Here is a 15,770-nt window from a genome sequence, read left to right on the forward strand (position 1 = left end):
TGTGGCGGGGGTTAAACATGTTTATGAGATATCCACCCTCCGCTATACCTCTAGCCAATGTAGAAAAGTAAACGCATAACAATACGCACATTAAAATTCAGTTCAAGAGAAGTCCGAGTCTGATGTCAGAAGATGTAACCAAAGAAAATAAACAAAATGAAAATAATACATAAATAACAACAGACTACTAGCAGTTAACTGACATGCCAGCTCCAGACTTCAATTAAACTGACTGAAAGATTATGATTTCATCATATGAACTTAGACTTAGTTATGAATTATTCATATTTTTCAGACTTACTAATGAATTATTCATATTTTTCAGACTTACTAATGAATTATTCATATTTTTCAGACTTACTTATGAATTATTCATCATGAAATTTTATAGACTTAGTTATGAAGTATTCATTTTATTTTAGACTTGGTTATGGATTATTATTATTTTACAGACTTGGTTATAAATTATTCATATTTTATAGACTTATTTATGAATTATTCATATTTTATAGACTTAGTTATGAATTATTCATATTCTTTAGACTTAGTTATGAATTATTCATATTTTGTAGAGTGTGATCCACAGTATATGTCTTCAGAATATCCATTATTATTTGGAGGAGCAAATTCAGAAGCACCAGCTGATTTTCCTTTGAATTTTAGGTCAAAGGTTATTTCCAAAAATGGGACAGTCGGTATCATGCTCATATGGCAGCAGTATTTCAGAAGTAAGTAACACTTTATCATTTTTAAGATCTCATGCTTACATGGAAGTTATTTTTTAAAAATCTGTTAAATTATTCAATGCATGTATTGTATCTTGTCTAAAAGTTGACAACAGTAGACATATTGGATTGCTACATTTACCCCATTAGATTGTGTTTGTATCTACATTTGTGGTAAATTTAGAAATTGTTCATTTTTGTTCACGTAGTTGGTTATACACCCTCTATATTCGACTGTTTTGTTTTGAGCGTTTAGTGATGGAGATAGATCCAGATAATCGCTTTGGACGTACCAAATTTATAAATTGTTATATTCAATAACAAAAGTCTTTTGGAGTTTCATTTAAACTTTGCAATTCGTAAACGAAATGAGATTTTGATAAATGTGATTGTAACTATATATCAGCTGTATTCGTTATAACTTCGATTTTAGTCGTAAATAGAAATACAATAATTTGGTAAACAAAGAAGTTTTTAAAGCCACTGCTCTTTTTTTTAATTTTAATGGTGATATTTAAGTGTCATTTTTGACATGAAGTATATATGTACAATCGAGTAATTTCAATCTAATTTCCAATAAAGTATTGCTGAAATAGACTGCGCAATTGCAGAGGAAGATTTTGTTTGGTGAATAGCTGAAATAGTATAGACCTGCGTTATTGTAGCTGAAGATTTCGTTAGTTGGATTAGCAGAAATAGTCTGCGCAATTGTAGTGGAAGATTTTGTTTATCGAAAAACTCATTTAATATTCTATGACCTACAGTTACTTAAATTCACTTCATTATAACTCTGTTGGATAGTTGTTTATTGGCAATCTTACCAAATCTTCTTATTTAATATCGATTTAGGCATTGCGAAAGATTAGAAATGACTGCAATATTTAAGATAATTGCCGATGTAAATCTTATATTTCCAAGACGCAAATATCCGTTCTTCATTTCAGCTTACGTGTTTGGATTTTGCTCAGTTTCGGAAAATGTTGCTGCAGCAATATATACAATATAGAAATAGGAAGATGTGGAATGATGACAATGAGACAACTATCCACGGGAATTCAACTGATGATGATACAAGCAACCACAGGTCAACTCATGGCCCCTTCAGTGAACAAAACACACAATCTTCAGTCAACCTCAAAAGTCCCATGCACAATATAGGGGGAACAACCAAAAACGACAAAACAATATAAGCATGACATAGAGTGAGTTTTGAATGATGCATGCCTGTAATACGAATACGGTGGTTTTCGTTTGTTGAAGTGTACCATTTTTGTTTTTCGTTCATTATTTTGAACATAGATAAGACCGTTAGTTTTCTCGTTTGAATTGTTTTACATTTGTCATTTCGGAACCTTTTATAGCCGACTATGCGGTATGTGCTTTGGTCATTGTATTGGGCCATATATGATACGGTGACCTGTAGTTCTTAATTTCTGTGTCATTTGGTCTCTTGTGGAGAGTTGTCGAGTTGTCTCATTTACATTCATATAACATCTTCAATCTATAATGACTAATTTGCTGTGATTTAATTCTGTAATGTAAGCAAATCAAAGTTATGATGAATCAACTTTAGGCTATGCTGTACTTAAACCTTTGTTATGATGAATCAACTTTAGGCTATGCTGTACTTAAACCTTTGTTATGATGAATCAACTGTAGGCTATGCTGTACTTAAACCTTTGTTATGATGAATCAACTGTAGGCTATGCTGTACTTAAACCTTTGTTATGATGAATCAACTTTAGGCTATGCTGTACTTAAACCTTTGTTATGATGAATCAACTTTAGGCTATGCTGTACTTAAACCTTTGTTATGATGAATCAACTTTAGGCTATGCTGTACTTCAACCTTTGTTATGATGAATCAACTTTAGGCTATGCTGTACTTAAGGATGTCTGCTTGTCATATTTTGGAATTTTTGTCAGATTTTCGGAATCTTCTGGTTTTATCCATTTGAATGCCTTAAAAAAATTTCCCCATGAACCCCCATTTTTCTTTTTATAAATCTTTTACATGTATTATTATAAGTAATTTGTAAAAGTCTTATAAAATTTTATTTATTTTTTGAAAGTATTTGAGAACTTTGCCTGCTAAATGATGAAGCTATGAAAAATCAAGAGAGAACATTTTCCCGCCAAAATTCCAATGACTAATATCTTGAAAACAAGCACATTGACCCCTATATTTTTTTTGCTTTTTAGATTCCTCAATTTATTCCCTATCAAGACATACTAGTTTTATAAAAAAATATTTATTTTGAAACTGAGCAGCGAACATCCTTAAACCTTTGTTATGATGAATCAACTTTAGGCTATGCTGTACTTAAACCTTTGTTATGATGAATCAACTTTAGGCTATGCTGTACTTAAACCTTTGTTATGATGAATCAACTTTAGGCTATGCTGTACTTAAACCTTTGTTATGATGAATCAACTTTAGGCTATGCTGTACTTAAACCTTTGTTATGATGAATCAACTTTAGGCTATGCTGTACTTAAACCTTTGTTATGATGAATCAACTTTAGGCTATGCTGTACTTCAACCTTTGTTATGATGAATCAACTTTAGGCTATGCTGTACTTCAACCTTTGTTATGATGAATCAACTTTAGGCTATGCTGTACTTCAACCTTTGTTATGATGAATCAACTTTAGGCTATGCTGTACTTCAACCTTTGTTATGATGAATCAACTTTAGGCTATGCTGTACTTAAACCTTTGTTATGATGAATCAACTTTAGGCTATGCTGTACTTCAACCTTTGTTATGATGAATCAACTTTAGGCTATGCTGTACTTCAACCTTTGTTATGATGAATCAACTTTAGGCTATGCTGTACTTAAACCTTTGTTATGATGAATCAACTTTAGGCTATGCTGTACTTAAACCTTTGTTATGATGAATCAACTTTAGGCTATGCTGTACTTAAACCTTTGTTATGATGAATCAACTTTAGGCTATGCTGTACTTAAACCTTTGTTATGATGAATCAACTTTAGGCTATGCTGTACTTAAACCTTTGTTATGATGAATCAACTTTAGGCTATGCTGTACTTAAACCTTTGTTATGATGAATCAACTTTAGGCTATGCTGTACTTAAACCTTTGTTATGATGAATCAACTTTAGGCTATGCTGTACTTAAACCTTTGTTAGGATGAATCAACTTTAGGCTATGCTGTACTTAAACCTTTGTTAGGATGAATCAACTTTAGGCTGTGCTGTACTTAAACCTTTGTTAGGATGAATCAACTTTAGGCTGTGCTGTACTTAAACCTTTGTTATGATGAATCAACTTTAGGCTATGCTGTACTTAAACCTTTGTTATGATGAATCAACTTTAGGCTATGCTGTACTTCAACCTTTGTTATGATGAATCAACTTTAGGCTATGCTGTACTTCAACCTTTGTTATGATGAATCAACTTTAGGCTATGCTGTACTTAAACCTTTGTTATGATGAATCAACTTTAGGCTATGCTGTACTTAAACCTTTGTTATGATGAATCAACTTTAGGCTATGCTGTACTTAAACCTTTGTTATGATGAATCAACTGTAGGCTATGCTGTACTTAAACCTTTGTTATGATGAATCAACTTTAGGCTATGCTGTACTTAAACCTTTGTTATGATGAATCAACTTTAGGCTATGCTGTACTTAAACCTTTGTTATGATGAATCAACTTTAGGCTATGCTGTACTTAAACCTTTGTTATGATGAATCAACTTTAGGCTATGCTGTACTTAAACCTTTGTTATTCTATAGGATCCGGTTTCGTTTTTTGGTGAACAAAGTAAAATCACAAAAACACTGAACTCCAAGGAAAATTCAAAACTGAAAGTCCTTAATCAAAAGGCGAAATCAAATGACGAAAAACATTAAACGAATGGACAACAACTGTCATATTCCTGACTTGAATTTCATTTGTTTAAATTCATTTGTTTAAATTTGACCTGTAGTTGCTTGCATCCTCGTCAGTTGAATCCCCGTGGATAATTGTCTCAATTTCATTTGTTTAAATGTACCTACCATTATAGTAGTTTTGCTTACCTAATGGTTAAACTTTATTCTACAAACATCATGTCTGCAATTGAAACCAGTAGCAATACAAATTGTATACGCACACCAAATATTTCTCCAATTTGTTTATTGGTCAGTGGGTCTTTTTTGTTTTGCTACGTTCTAAGTCTTGTGTAGTCCAAACAGCAAAAAATACGACAGCCAATTATCAATTTCCAACTACTATCTTGGTGGCTATTTTATCAAAATGTTGTTAGCCTAAATAAATAATTCGTGTTAATATTTTTGTACAGTTAAACAATAAACAGAATTAAAAATTAGACATCATTTGCTTATTTCTTGATCGTTGCTATGTAATATATGGTATCGTGTAATGCCAAAGTTGATCTGCAAATGATAAATTTTGACTTTTACTTGGATACACGAATGCCACTAAAAGGGTGGGATGATTCGACACTTGTCATTTGACAAGGACATAATTGACTGGCGTAAGGAGAATTTCACACACCTTAACTGGAAAAAAAGACTCCTCCAACAACATTTCTCACAAGGAAGCTGACTTTAAAAGGACCGTTGTTTATCCAGCCCTTCACAGCTCTCCATACATTTATTTTTATGTTTAAAATTAGTTGCTCTATTGAATTACCTCAAACTGTTTTTTTTCTAATTCATATTCATCACTCCTAATATAAGTTAACCATTTTTTGCTACTAATGCGGTAAAACAATAAGAACCAATCAATCAATCTAATGGCTTGTGATGATCAAGGAAAAATATTCCCAGCGGAAAATATTTAATTCTATTGACTGTGAAAGATGTTTCATAGCAATATGTATCAGTCATCTATTGAAATCACATCTCGCATCTCGCCTTAAAGATGTTAATACAATTAATGGTTAATCAATAAACGTAAAAACATATACATCAGTGCATCATTAGTGGAAACGTCTTAATGGCAAATACGACATAGCCTTTAGAAAAACGAACTTGACCACAATTTTAATGATTTTACAAGTTTGCTGTGTCGTAATTTTTCATAATATTGAAGGTACTCGTTGGAAAGATATAAACCAATATGTTCTTAGATAATAGGGACATGACAAGTATAACAATATGTTTTTTTGTCTGCATTTTAATGTTTAATCCACCATTTTCTACATTTGAAAATGCCTGTACCAAGTCAGGAATATGACAGTTCTTGTTCATTCGTTTTTGATGCGTTTTGTTATTTGATTTTGCCACGTGATTATGGACTTTCCGAATTGATTTTCCTCTGAGTTCAGTATTTTACTTTTTGTTATATCACTGATCGCGATTAAAGAGTGAAGCGTCGTGGAGGATTTGAAAAGAAATAAATAACCCAGTCACAAATAATTGCAGAAACCGTTTCAGTGGCTGTTTTTGTCAAATTGATTGTTGTACTTGTATGTTAAGCTTATGAAAGATCTTTGATAGTTTTAACTTTATTCGGAGCTTTTCTAGGATTTGAGTTATTGAGAGCTATTGAATGTGTATGTGTTTCTCAATTTTTGTGTATTTTAAATGCTACATGTAATTGGCGTTCACCTCATACAATCGGAATTTGAACGCGCCTGTAAACAATTTGGAGACATTCCTGCAACCTTTACCAATTATATTTGAGGAAAGTTATCAGGTCTGAGTCATGATTATGTCAGTTATTTTTCATTCGTTTGATGCGTTTGAGCTTTTGATTTTGCCATTTAATGAGAGACTTATCGTTTTTTATTTCCTTGCAGTTCGATATTTTTTTGTTTTACTTTTTGCAAGATCGCGCCTAATATATATTGAAATATCAAAAGGTAAACTGACCAAGTATACTATCTGTAAGCTCTATATTGCAAGGGTTTTAGGACACTGTACACAATGTTGCTACTGTTGCTGTTTCAATAACAGGAGCTAAAATATCGCTGAAAAAGAAACAATACAATTGCAAAATAATAAAATTCCTCAATTCAAGAGGGACGAAACATACCAGAGGGACAGTCAAACTCATAAATTGAAAATAAACTGACAACGTCATGGCTAAAAACGAAAAAGACAAACAGACAAACAATATAGTACACATGACACAACATAGAAAACTAAAGAATAAGCAAAACGAACCCCACCAAAAACTAGGGTGATCTCAGGTGCTCCGGAAGAATAAGCAGATCCTGCTCCACATGTGGCACCCGTCGTGTTGCTTATGTGAGATAAATAGTCTAATTCGGGAGGTCACATTCATAAAAGGGAAGGAAATTGTAGTTAAGACGTAAGGAACATATCCGATATCATTTGTAAAACGGTACGTTATTCCATAACGGTCAACCAACTCGTGATGGCGTCCGTAAATAGTTATCAAAAGTACCAGGATTATAATTTTATACGCCAGACGCGCGTTTCGTCTACAAACTTACGATCGGATAATTTCAGCTTCACCATTTGGAACTATTGGTTTAAGAGCTTCCTTTTGAGCAGCAACCATCTATCAAGAAAATCATGATAGGAAATGCAAGCACGGGAATATCGTATCAATAGAGAGATATATAACCAGTATGCAGATGCTGCAGGAATGTTACTACTTAGAAATGGAAAGTTCACAATTGGAAATCTGAAATCATCTCTTTTGTCGTTAAGTTTTGTTTTCAATCGACCCCCATTGTCAATTTTAAGATGTAAGTCAAGATATGAGGCCGACTTAACTGTATCTGTAGTATCAAGATAATTTGTTAAATAGGATTTTATAACTTAGACAATTTATTGCGGAAATGGCGTTCGTGTTGTTACTATGAATATTTAAAGTTGTCGCAATTTATAAAGTTGATCTAACCATATAGACTATTGCAACATTTCAAAAGCCTTTTTCCAAAGATAAATTGTATCCTATTTATGTATAACATCTATTGGCGGAATATTTTTTTGTAAGGGTACGAGTCATAACTAAATGTTTAAAGATAAGATTTTAGTAGGAATGATCCTGAAGATCTTTAATTGCAGGAAGCATAAAGGCTTAAAGAAAATAAATAAAACAACAGTAAACAATAATAATAGTCATATCTGACCGACTTCTGTCTTATAAACATCAGAACGTATTTGATTTTTATAGTTTGTTGCACCAAACAAATGACCTTATCAGTGAATGTTCCCTTTGCAATTACATAAATGAAGCCTTAAAAGTGTATACAATTCTGTAATTGAAGTTGGAAAATAGATACATTTCGCGGAAGTATTCAATTTTTAAAATCCGATTTAAGAACTAATATTTATGCGTGTTTCGTTTCACTAGAACAAAAACGTGACTATCAGGGGAATATTTCCATTCTGCGTAGTTATTTTTCCCAACTTATAACGATTTTAAACTTTTAACGATTAGTGGATATCATATGTCGTTTATGTTGTTTTGTCTGTCCTGACTAGTAATTGCATTTAAAGCTCTCCCTCGGTACCTTCTTATTTTTTAACATTTGATTTTATATTTAAATTATTATGATCTTGTTTGAGCATGAACAATTTGTACTGGGAAATTTGATGAAAAAAACTGTTTCAATGATGAGATATAGGAGAGGATAGTCAATTGTCCATATATCAAGTTATTTCTGTTGAATTGTCGATAAGACCCGGTAGTTCTCTAATGTATGACAAATGGCAACATCCTTTTAACAGAAACATTGTAAAAATGTGAGTGCAACCAACAATGGTGCGGGAATTTCTCGCTACATTGAAGACCTGTTGGTGACCTTCCGCTGTTGTGTTTTCTTTGGTCGGGTTGTTTTCTCTTTGACACATTCCCCATTTCCATTCTCAATTTTATTAGCATAGTAAAACAGCTTTTCAACTGTTACGGTTTTTGAAACATTTTTAGCTGTCAAATATTTTGCTTTGATTGTTCCGCATAAAATTAAATCAAGAAAAACGCATCGAAGGCATGCAATTTTATAAAGTTTTGGTTTTATTGTCCACCAAAGTATGATAATGTAGAAAGAAACTGGGTTGATTGTATTATGATTTAATCTTTTTCTCTGAACTATTGAATGCAGATGCGTTATTTCATTGGCCGGCTTGATAATAATAGGAAAATAAAGAAGCAAGTTTTTTGATAATATGGAGTGTCTGATATTGGTCAATTAGGAATATTTTAATTGTTTGAGTATAAATAAATATATATTGCGTGGTTGCCATAATTAAATATAAATATCAATTTATTTCAAAAGAAACAGATTCAAAATATAAATTTTCTAACATGATATAAAATAAAAAAAACAAATAAAAATTTTGATATTATTTATTGAAAATAAAATGCATGATTTGGGGAATTTAAAGTAGACAAAAGTCTTTATTTTTTTTTACCATTTTACGGGTGTAATTTGTAAATAGTTATTAAAGGTACCAGGATTATAATTTAGTATGCCAGACGCGCGTTTTGTCTACATAAGACTCATCAGTGACGCTCATACCAAAATATTTATAAAGCCAAACAAGTACAAAGTTGAAGAGCATTGAGGTAAAACCTTTCCATTATTTACAGAAATAGATCATTTTCATATTTGTATCAAGTTTTTCGCAATTCAATTTAGTCTTCCTACCCCTGTTTAATAGTTTCAACCTTTCGAAAACTCTTTTTTGTCAAAAAGAGAGAGTAAGTCGACCACTACATTTTATAAAAGATCGACTCTTCAGGAAAGGTTCTTCTGAATTGTTAAATGCAAAACTGTTACTTTCACAAATCAAAAGTGTTTTGTGTGTCATTTGATTGTGCGGCTTGGTATTTACAGAAACAGTTAGTTCCTTGGTAATAGGGAAAGTTTAATCTAGGTCAATTGACAATATCTGAATGTATTTAGTGAAGAAATGGAAGAAACCTTGTCGAATGTTTTAGACCCCCGTCCCCCACCTGAATTATCGAATGCAAAAAGGTTACTATCTATAATGTGTTGTGCGTCACCTGATTAACCAATTTGAAATATAGAAAAATACGTAAACAATTTCCGTGAGAGTCCGGAAACTGTGATATTGGTCAATTGAGAATATCTTGATTGTGAAAATAAAGGGAAGAAACCTAGTCGAATTTTTTATACTTTTGTCCTAATGTGTTGTACTTAATTTGATTGGCAGACTGGATAATTATGGGAAAATACGTAAGCTATTTCCATGAGAATCCGGATTCTATGATATTGGTCAGTTGGGAGTAATTTGATTGTGTGAATAGAAATAGATACAGCTTTCTTGTTGAAAGATAACTATCAAGTCTAGTTCAACAACAGGAAGTGATTGAAGATATCTTTCCCAATTACATCATCAAGCCACAATGATACCAGTTCAAATAAAAAAGCAACAATAAATCACACACGTACACTAAATAAACTCATCGTAGATGTCAGACTTAAAACTTAAACGCGTTTCATCTGCAACCGATTCATCAAAATAACAAATAGTTCAATATAAAAAAAAATTCAAACACGCAAGAACAGTTAATTTCTTTTCTAAACAATTCAATTTATCCTACAGTAGAGATCACATATCACACAAAGAACAGTTGAATATATCATGCACTGTACAGCTTATTTTAGATTTATTTTTTAGAAATGATTAAAAACACTTAGATTTAAACATCCTGTACACAGTGATCTTCAACGGAATTGGCTATTATTATAAGGTCATTTTTTTGTCATATTGTTCTTCATCTGTTTTGGTTTTATATATCCTTGGCTTTCAACTATTAGATATTAAGCGTTCCTGAAGATGGCAAATCTAGAGGAGCACTGCAGACAAATGACATATATTTAGTCTTTTTCATTTTCTATACTAATACAGCACAGTGTTTGTAGTTCAATGCAAACCATTAAATAGGGTATCATAAAACTGGGTCGAATGTATTATAATTTAATTTTTCTCTCTGAATTATTAAATGCAGCTACGGGCTTGATAATAACAGGAACATACGGAGGAAGCAAGTTAAATGAGACTATGGAATGTTTAACATTGGTCAATTATGAATATTTTAATTGTTTGAATAGAAATGTGTATTGTTTGGTTGCTATGATTAAATATAAATACCAATGTTATTTCAACAGAAAGATGTTACTAAGTTGAAAATATGTGTCTCGTGGTGTTTTGTCTGTTGCTTGGTCCGTTTCTGTGTGTGTTGCGTTTCGGTGTTGTGTCGTCGTTCTCCTCTTATATTTAATGTGTTTCCCTCGGTTTTAGTTTGTTACCCCGATTTTGTTTTTTGTCCATGGATTTATGAGTTTTGAACAGCGGTATACTACTGTTGCCTTTCTTTATCTAATCCATTTGTCATTTTTGAACAATAAAATATGTTCAAACTTACAGAAACAGATTCAAAATATAAATTTCCAATTATGATAATACAAATTATAAAAAAACAAATTTGAAAATAAAATGCATGATTTTTGTAATTTAAAGAGATAAGACTGACGCACTTTGTACAGTTGATACGTTCAAAGATTCTTTCTGTACGAAATTTCTTCATTTATTCATCTGATCGATATTTGACCGCAATTCTTCGAAATCACAGACGTCACAAGTAATCAAAAAATGTTACACAAACGTAACCTGGTAAATATTTCAATGAAAGCTTGTGTGATTAAATGTGACACGTTGAAACATGGAATCTTGTAACAAGTGTTTTATGTTTGTTTATGGATTGTTTTAAATCTATATTTATTTACTCTATCCACTTTCATACTTGTAATAAACAATTGGAACACAATATTATGTTGCTTAAAAACAATCAAATGTATTTAACGGATATTGCAACTGACTGTTGTAATCCGAATCATTTTAATGTAAATCTGTTATCAGAAAAAATGACAAATATCCTGTCAACTCTGATATTTAATTTGTTTCTTATATATACTTGGCATTAGTAGAAGTATTTAACAAAATCGTATCTTTAATATAATTTGTTTACCCGCTTTAAAATTCGCAGAGTGAAATGTCTGACATCTCGTATTATCCAAAAAGGTCTCTCCGAAATCTGTAGACTGTAAAGTAAACATTGGTTTCCCTATATCACGCGGATAAAGCTTAGGAGTTGTATATTTTTCATAATAGCATTTTTATACAAAGGCATATGTAACTTAAATAAATATTTTACCTTGAATGATGAATATATGTGTTTAGCAATTTTGTAATCTGTATGAATTTTGAAAAATAGTACTTTCTTTGAACAGCATAAACTTAAGTATATTTAGTATTATAGAGATTTGCGCATAATTTGGATTATATAAACAACATACAAGCATTAAAAACACATGTAGCGCAGACCGATTAGTTCATCAGTTTCTGGTCTATTTTATCTTTAGATAAAAAATAAATACAACAAAAAGACATGTTATTAAACTCATCATAGATACCAGGACTAAATTTAGTATATGCGCCAGACGCGCGTTTCGTCTTCAAAAGACTCATCAGTTTATGTGGATCATAAGTGTTTCTCGTTTTTCGTTTTTACATAGATTAGGGGCCAGCTGAAGGACACCTGCGGGTGCGGGAATTTCTCGCTACATTGAAAGACCTGTTGGTGACCTTCTGCTGTTGTTTTTTCTATGGTCGGGTTGGTGTCCCATTGACACATTCCCCATTTCCATTTTCAAGTTTAGATCGTTGGTTTTCCCGTTTGAATGGTTTTACACTAGTAATTTTTGGAGCTCTTTTAAGCTTGCTGTTCGATGTGAGCCAAAGCTTCGTGTTAAATTCCGTACCTTGACCTATAATGTGTTTTTTTTTAATAAATTGTTACTTGGATGGGGAGTTGTCTCAATGCCACTCATATCACATCTTCCTATATCCATGTCATGTCATCTATGAACTGGACATTTACGGTTGAAATGTAAAACTTAAAGTATGTCAACACATGGTGAAACCTTTGGTGTCTGATAGTTAATCTTCTGTAAAGAGCCACTACTTGAAAATAGTTTTGTTAGACTGTTCATTCGTATTCATTTTTTTTTAATAAATTGTTACTTGGGTGGGGAGTTGTCTCATTGCCACTCATATCACATCTTCCTATATCCATGTCATGTCATCTATGAACTGGACATTTACGGTTGAAATGTAAAACTTACAGTATGTCAACACATGGTGAAACCTTTGGTGTCTGATAGTTAATCTTCTGTAAAGAACCACTGTTTGAAAATAGTTTTGTTCGACTTTTCATGCGTATGACTCTGTTTGAGACTGTTTAACTTGAGGGGTCAGTAAAGATACATTTAAGAATCAAGTTAATCACAACAACAACGACCAAATCCGGTTAGAAGGAGATTTTTAACATTTCAGATAATAAAATATCAAAGCAGAAAAAAAAATCCGTACAGGAAAATATTTTTCCAGAAAAGGGAAAGTAGCATTGGAAACCAAAATGATTCAAATTATTTTTTGCCAAGTCTATACACGGCAGTAGAAAATCCTTAGTGTTTTGAAGAAGTATTAACGTTTTATTAAGCAGCTAATAATAAAAGCTTGATGTCAATTGCATTTTTAAAGTCTTTGTCAACATTTTGTCATGACAAATCGTATCAGTCTGATAAACAAGTGATGTAAATAACTATTGTTTTCATTTTGACTCTATTTTTACCCTCATATCTTAATATAATCGTCTTGTTTGTAGTTGAATCTTGTTAAAGTTTGTTCAATTTTCTCAAGTTTTAAGTTTATAAAAGATATTTATTTTGTGAACGATAATATTGTTACGAACTACTGTTTATTAAGATAACCTTAAACAGGTCAGACATTGCGTTTCTCCTTTCTTTAATATGGTCACTTTCCCTCTGAAATAATCCTTTTACTCTTGACTCTCTCTTTATTTTGTGACTTAATCAATAGTTCTTCGATTTAATGGAAGGGTGATTCATAAGCTTGATAAATGCTAGTTTTGAATAGTGGAGATGTCACCAGGTACTGATTCACGTAAAGTATTAGGATATACGGTTGAAACTTTCATTTGTTCACCTTCGCGCAGTTATGGCACCAGAAAGACAAACACACTTTTAAATTGCATTTATGTGTTAAAGACCAGTGCAAGTGTGTCATAGAATTTGCAGTTTGAACAGATATATTTTAAAGATAGTAAGATGATACAAATAACGACCAATAAATAAATGTTAAAATAAATAGATAGGTAGATTTACGAATATTGAAACACTCCGTTGGAAAAAAGTAGAGGCATTAGAAAGACCATTGTTGGTGCAACATAATTAAGGTGATGTTTTCGTTCGCGGTGGTATCAACAGCCCAGTAGTCAGATCTCCAGTGTTGACATGAATATCAATTATATGGTAATTTTTATAAATTTGCTGTTTGAAAACGTATGAATTGTTCGAAATAATAAGGATGTTCTTATCCCAGGCACATATTACTTAAGTCGTTTTTTGGCAGAACTGTTCGGAATGTTTGGTCGTCAATACTCTTCGACTTTATACTTGTTTGGCTTTCAACTATTTTGATATGAGATTCACTGATGAGTCTCTAATAACTATGTTAAAGGCAGAAAATGAAGAAATAGAAATGAATTGATTACAATTTTTGATGTTTTACGTCACAATTACATCTACAATTTTATAGAAGAGGAACTGTCTTTACCAACTGATGCATATGACAGTTGTTTTCAATTCGTTTGATTTGTTTGAGCTTTTGATTTTGCTGTTTAATAAAGGACTTTCCGTTTTTAATTTTCCTTGGAGTTCAGCATTAATTTTGCTATTTTACTTTAAACGTCATAATAAACAATGAAAAAACACTGCTGATTATTTCTGTTGTGGAAACATCATGTGCAGCCGCAAAACAATAAGATAATTTAAAAGAAGCTTAGTTATAACTTTTGGCATAGTCGCTGCAAAATATGCATTTGTAACTTAGGTGCGTACGTACTTGGAAAACTTGGAAAACACCAAAAACTTATTGATCTGTAAATATAACTCTTCCCCTTCTTTTGGTGTGACTTTTTTACTTTGTCACATTTTTGTCATTCTATTGCGAAAGATACCGAAATCAAAATTGTCTCCTTTACATAAGAACAGGAATGTAACAAGTCAGGAATATGACAGTTAGTATCCATTCGTTTGACTTTTTCATATTGCCATTCTATTTGAGAATTTCCGTTTTGAGTTTCCTCGAAGTTTGGTATTTTTTTATTTTTACATTCTAATTGATACTCTAGAGAATTTTTAATACATTCGTTAAGGGAGTTTCCAAAATTTTGTTCTCTGATGTATGAAATTTACAATGATACAAATGCCACATGTGGAGCAGGATTTTACTTCCCTTCCGGAACACCTGAGATCATCCCTGACTTTTTTTTATGAGTTTGTGTTGTTCAGTCTTCATTGGTTTGTGAACTGTTTCTAGTTTTTTTTTGTGTTTCTTTTTGCCATGTCGTTGTCTGTTTGATTTCGAATTATGAGTTTTGATATTTGCCTCTCTAACAATTATCCGTTTGTTTAAAGCAGATTGTTAGAATGTGTATGTGCTATGAATATTTAAATGTATATCACTTACCAATCAACAAACTACTTTTGTTGCAGGTTATAACCCAGTAATTCAGGGATATCAAATCGTCATGGAAGGAAAAGATGGCATCGATTTTGGAAGTGGTAGATGCTTAATATTAGAACTTCAAAACAAGACAAATATAGTTCTGGATTCATTTGTAAGTCATACTTTAAGAACTTAAAATATATTATAACGTCTGGAATGAGATAACTTAATCATGTTATGTTTGTTAGAACTGGTTTTCAGAGAAGATATGCTTAAAGTTTTAAAGGTCTTCATATAGAACGTATTTTTGATGACATTTGACATTTTATGACAAATTTTGCTACACAGGCGTCACCACTATCGTAAAAGATATAGGGATGCGATGTAGATTTAATCTTATATAAATATTTCATGATTTTGTGGATAGGGCTGTAATTATATTGTTTGGGACTGTATAACTTACAACAAATATCTTTTTCACTTTTCAACAATTTTTTATCGAAATCTTTGACGCTTTGCAGATTTTTCAGTA

General features: G+C 31.8%; 1 protein-coding gene across 2 annotated transcripts in view; it reads left to right on the forward strand.

Moving 5' to 3' along the window:
- LOC134714520 (uncharacterized) overlaps positions 1-15,770 on the forward strand; it is a 48,504-nt gene that overhangs the window by 15,555 nt on the left and 17,179 nt on the right. For both annotated transcript variants that reach the window (XM_063575820.1, XM_063575819.1), the window contains exons 3-4: positions 573-728; positions 15,286-15,410. In XM_063575820.1, the coding sequence (XP_063431890.1) occupies positions 590-728; positions 15,286-15,410 (264 nt within the window). In that variant the 5' untranslated portion in view covers positions 573-589. The remainder of the gene's footprint in view (positions 1-572; positions 729-15,285; positions 15,411-15,770) is intronic.

The sequence above is a fragment of the Mytilus trossulus genome, chromosome 4 (genome assembly GCF_036588685.1).
Source record: "Mytilus trossulus isolate FHL-02 chromosome 4, PNRI_Mtr1.1.1.hap1, whole genome shotgun sequence".
NCBI classification, from domain to species: Eukaryota; Metazoa; Mollusca; class Bivalvia; order Mytilida; family Mytilidae; genus Mytilus; species Mytilus trossulus.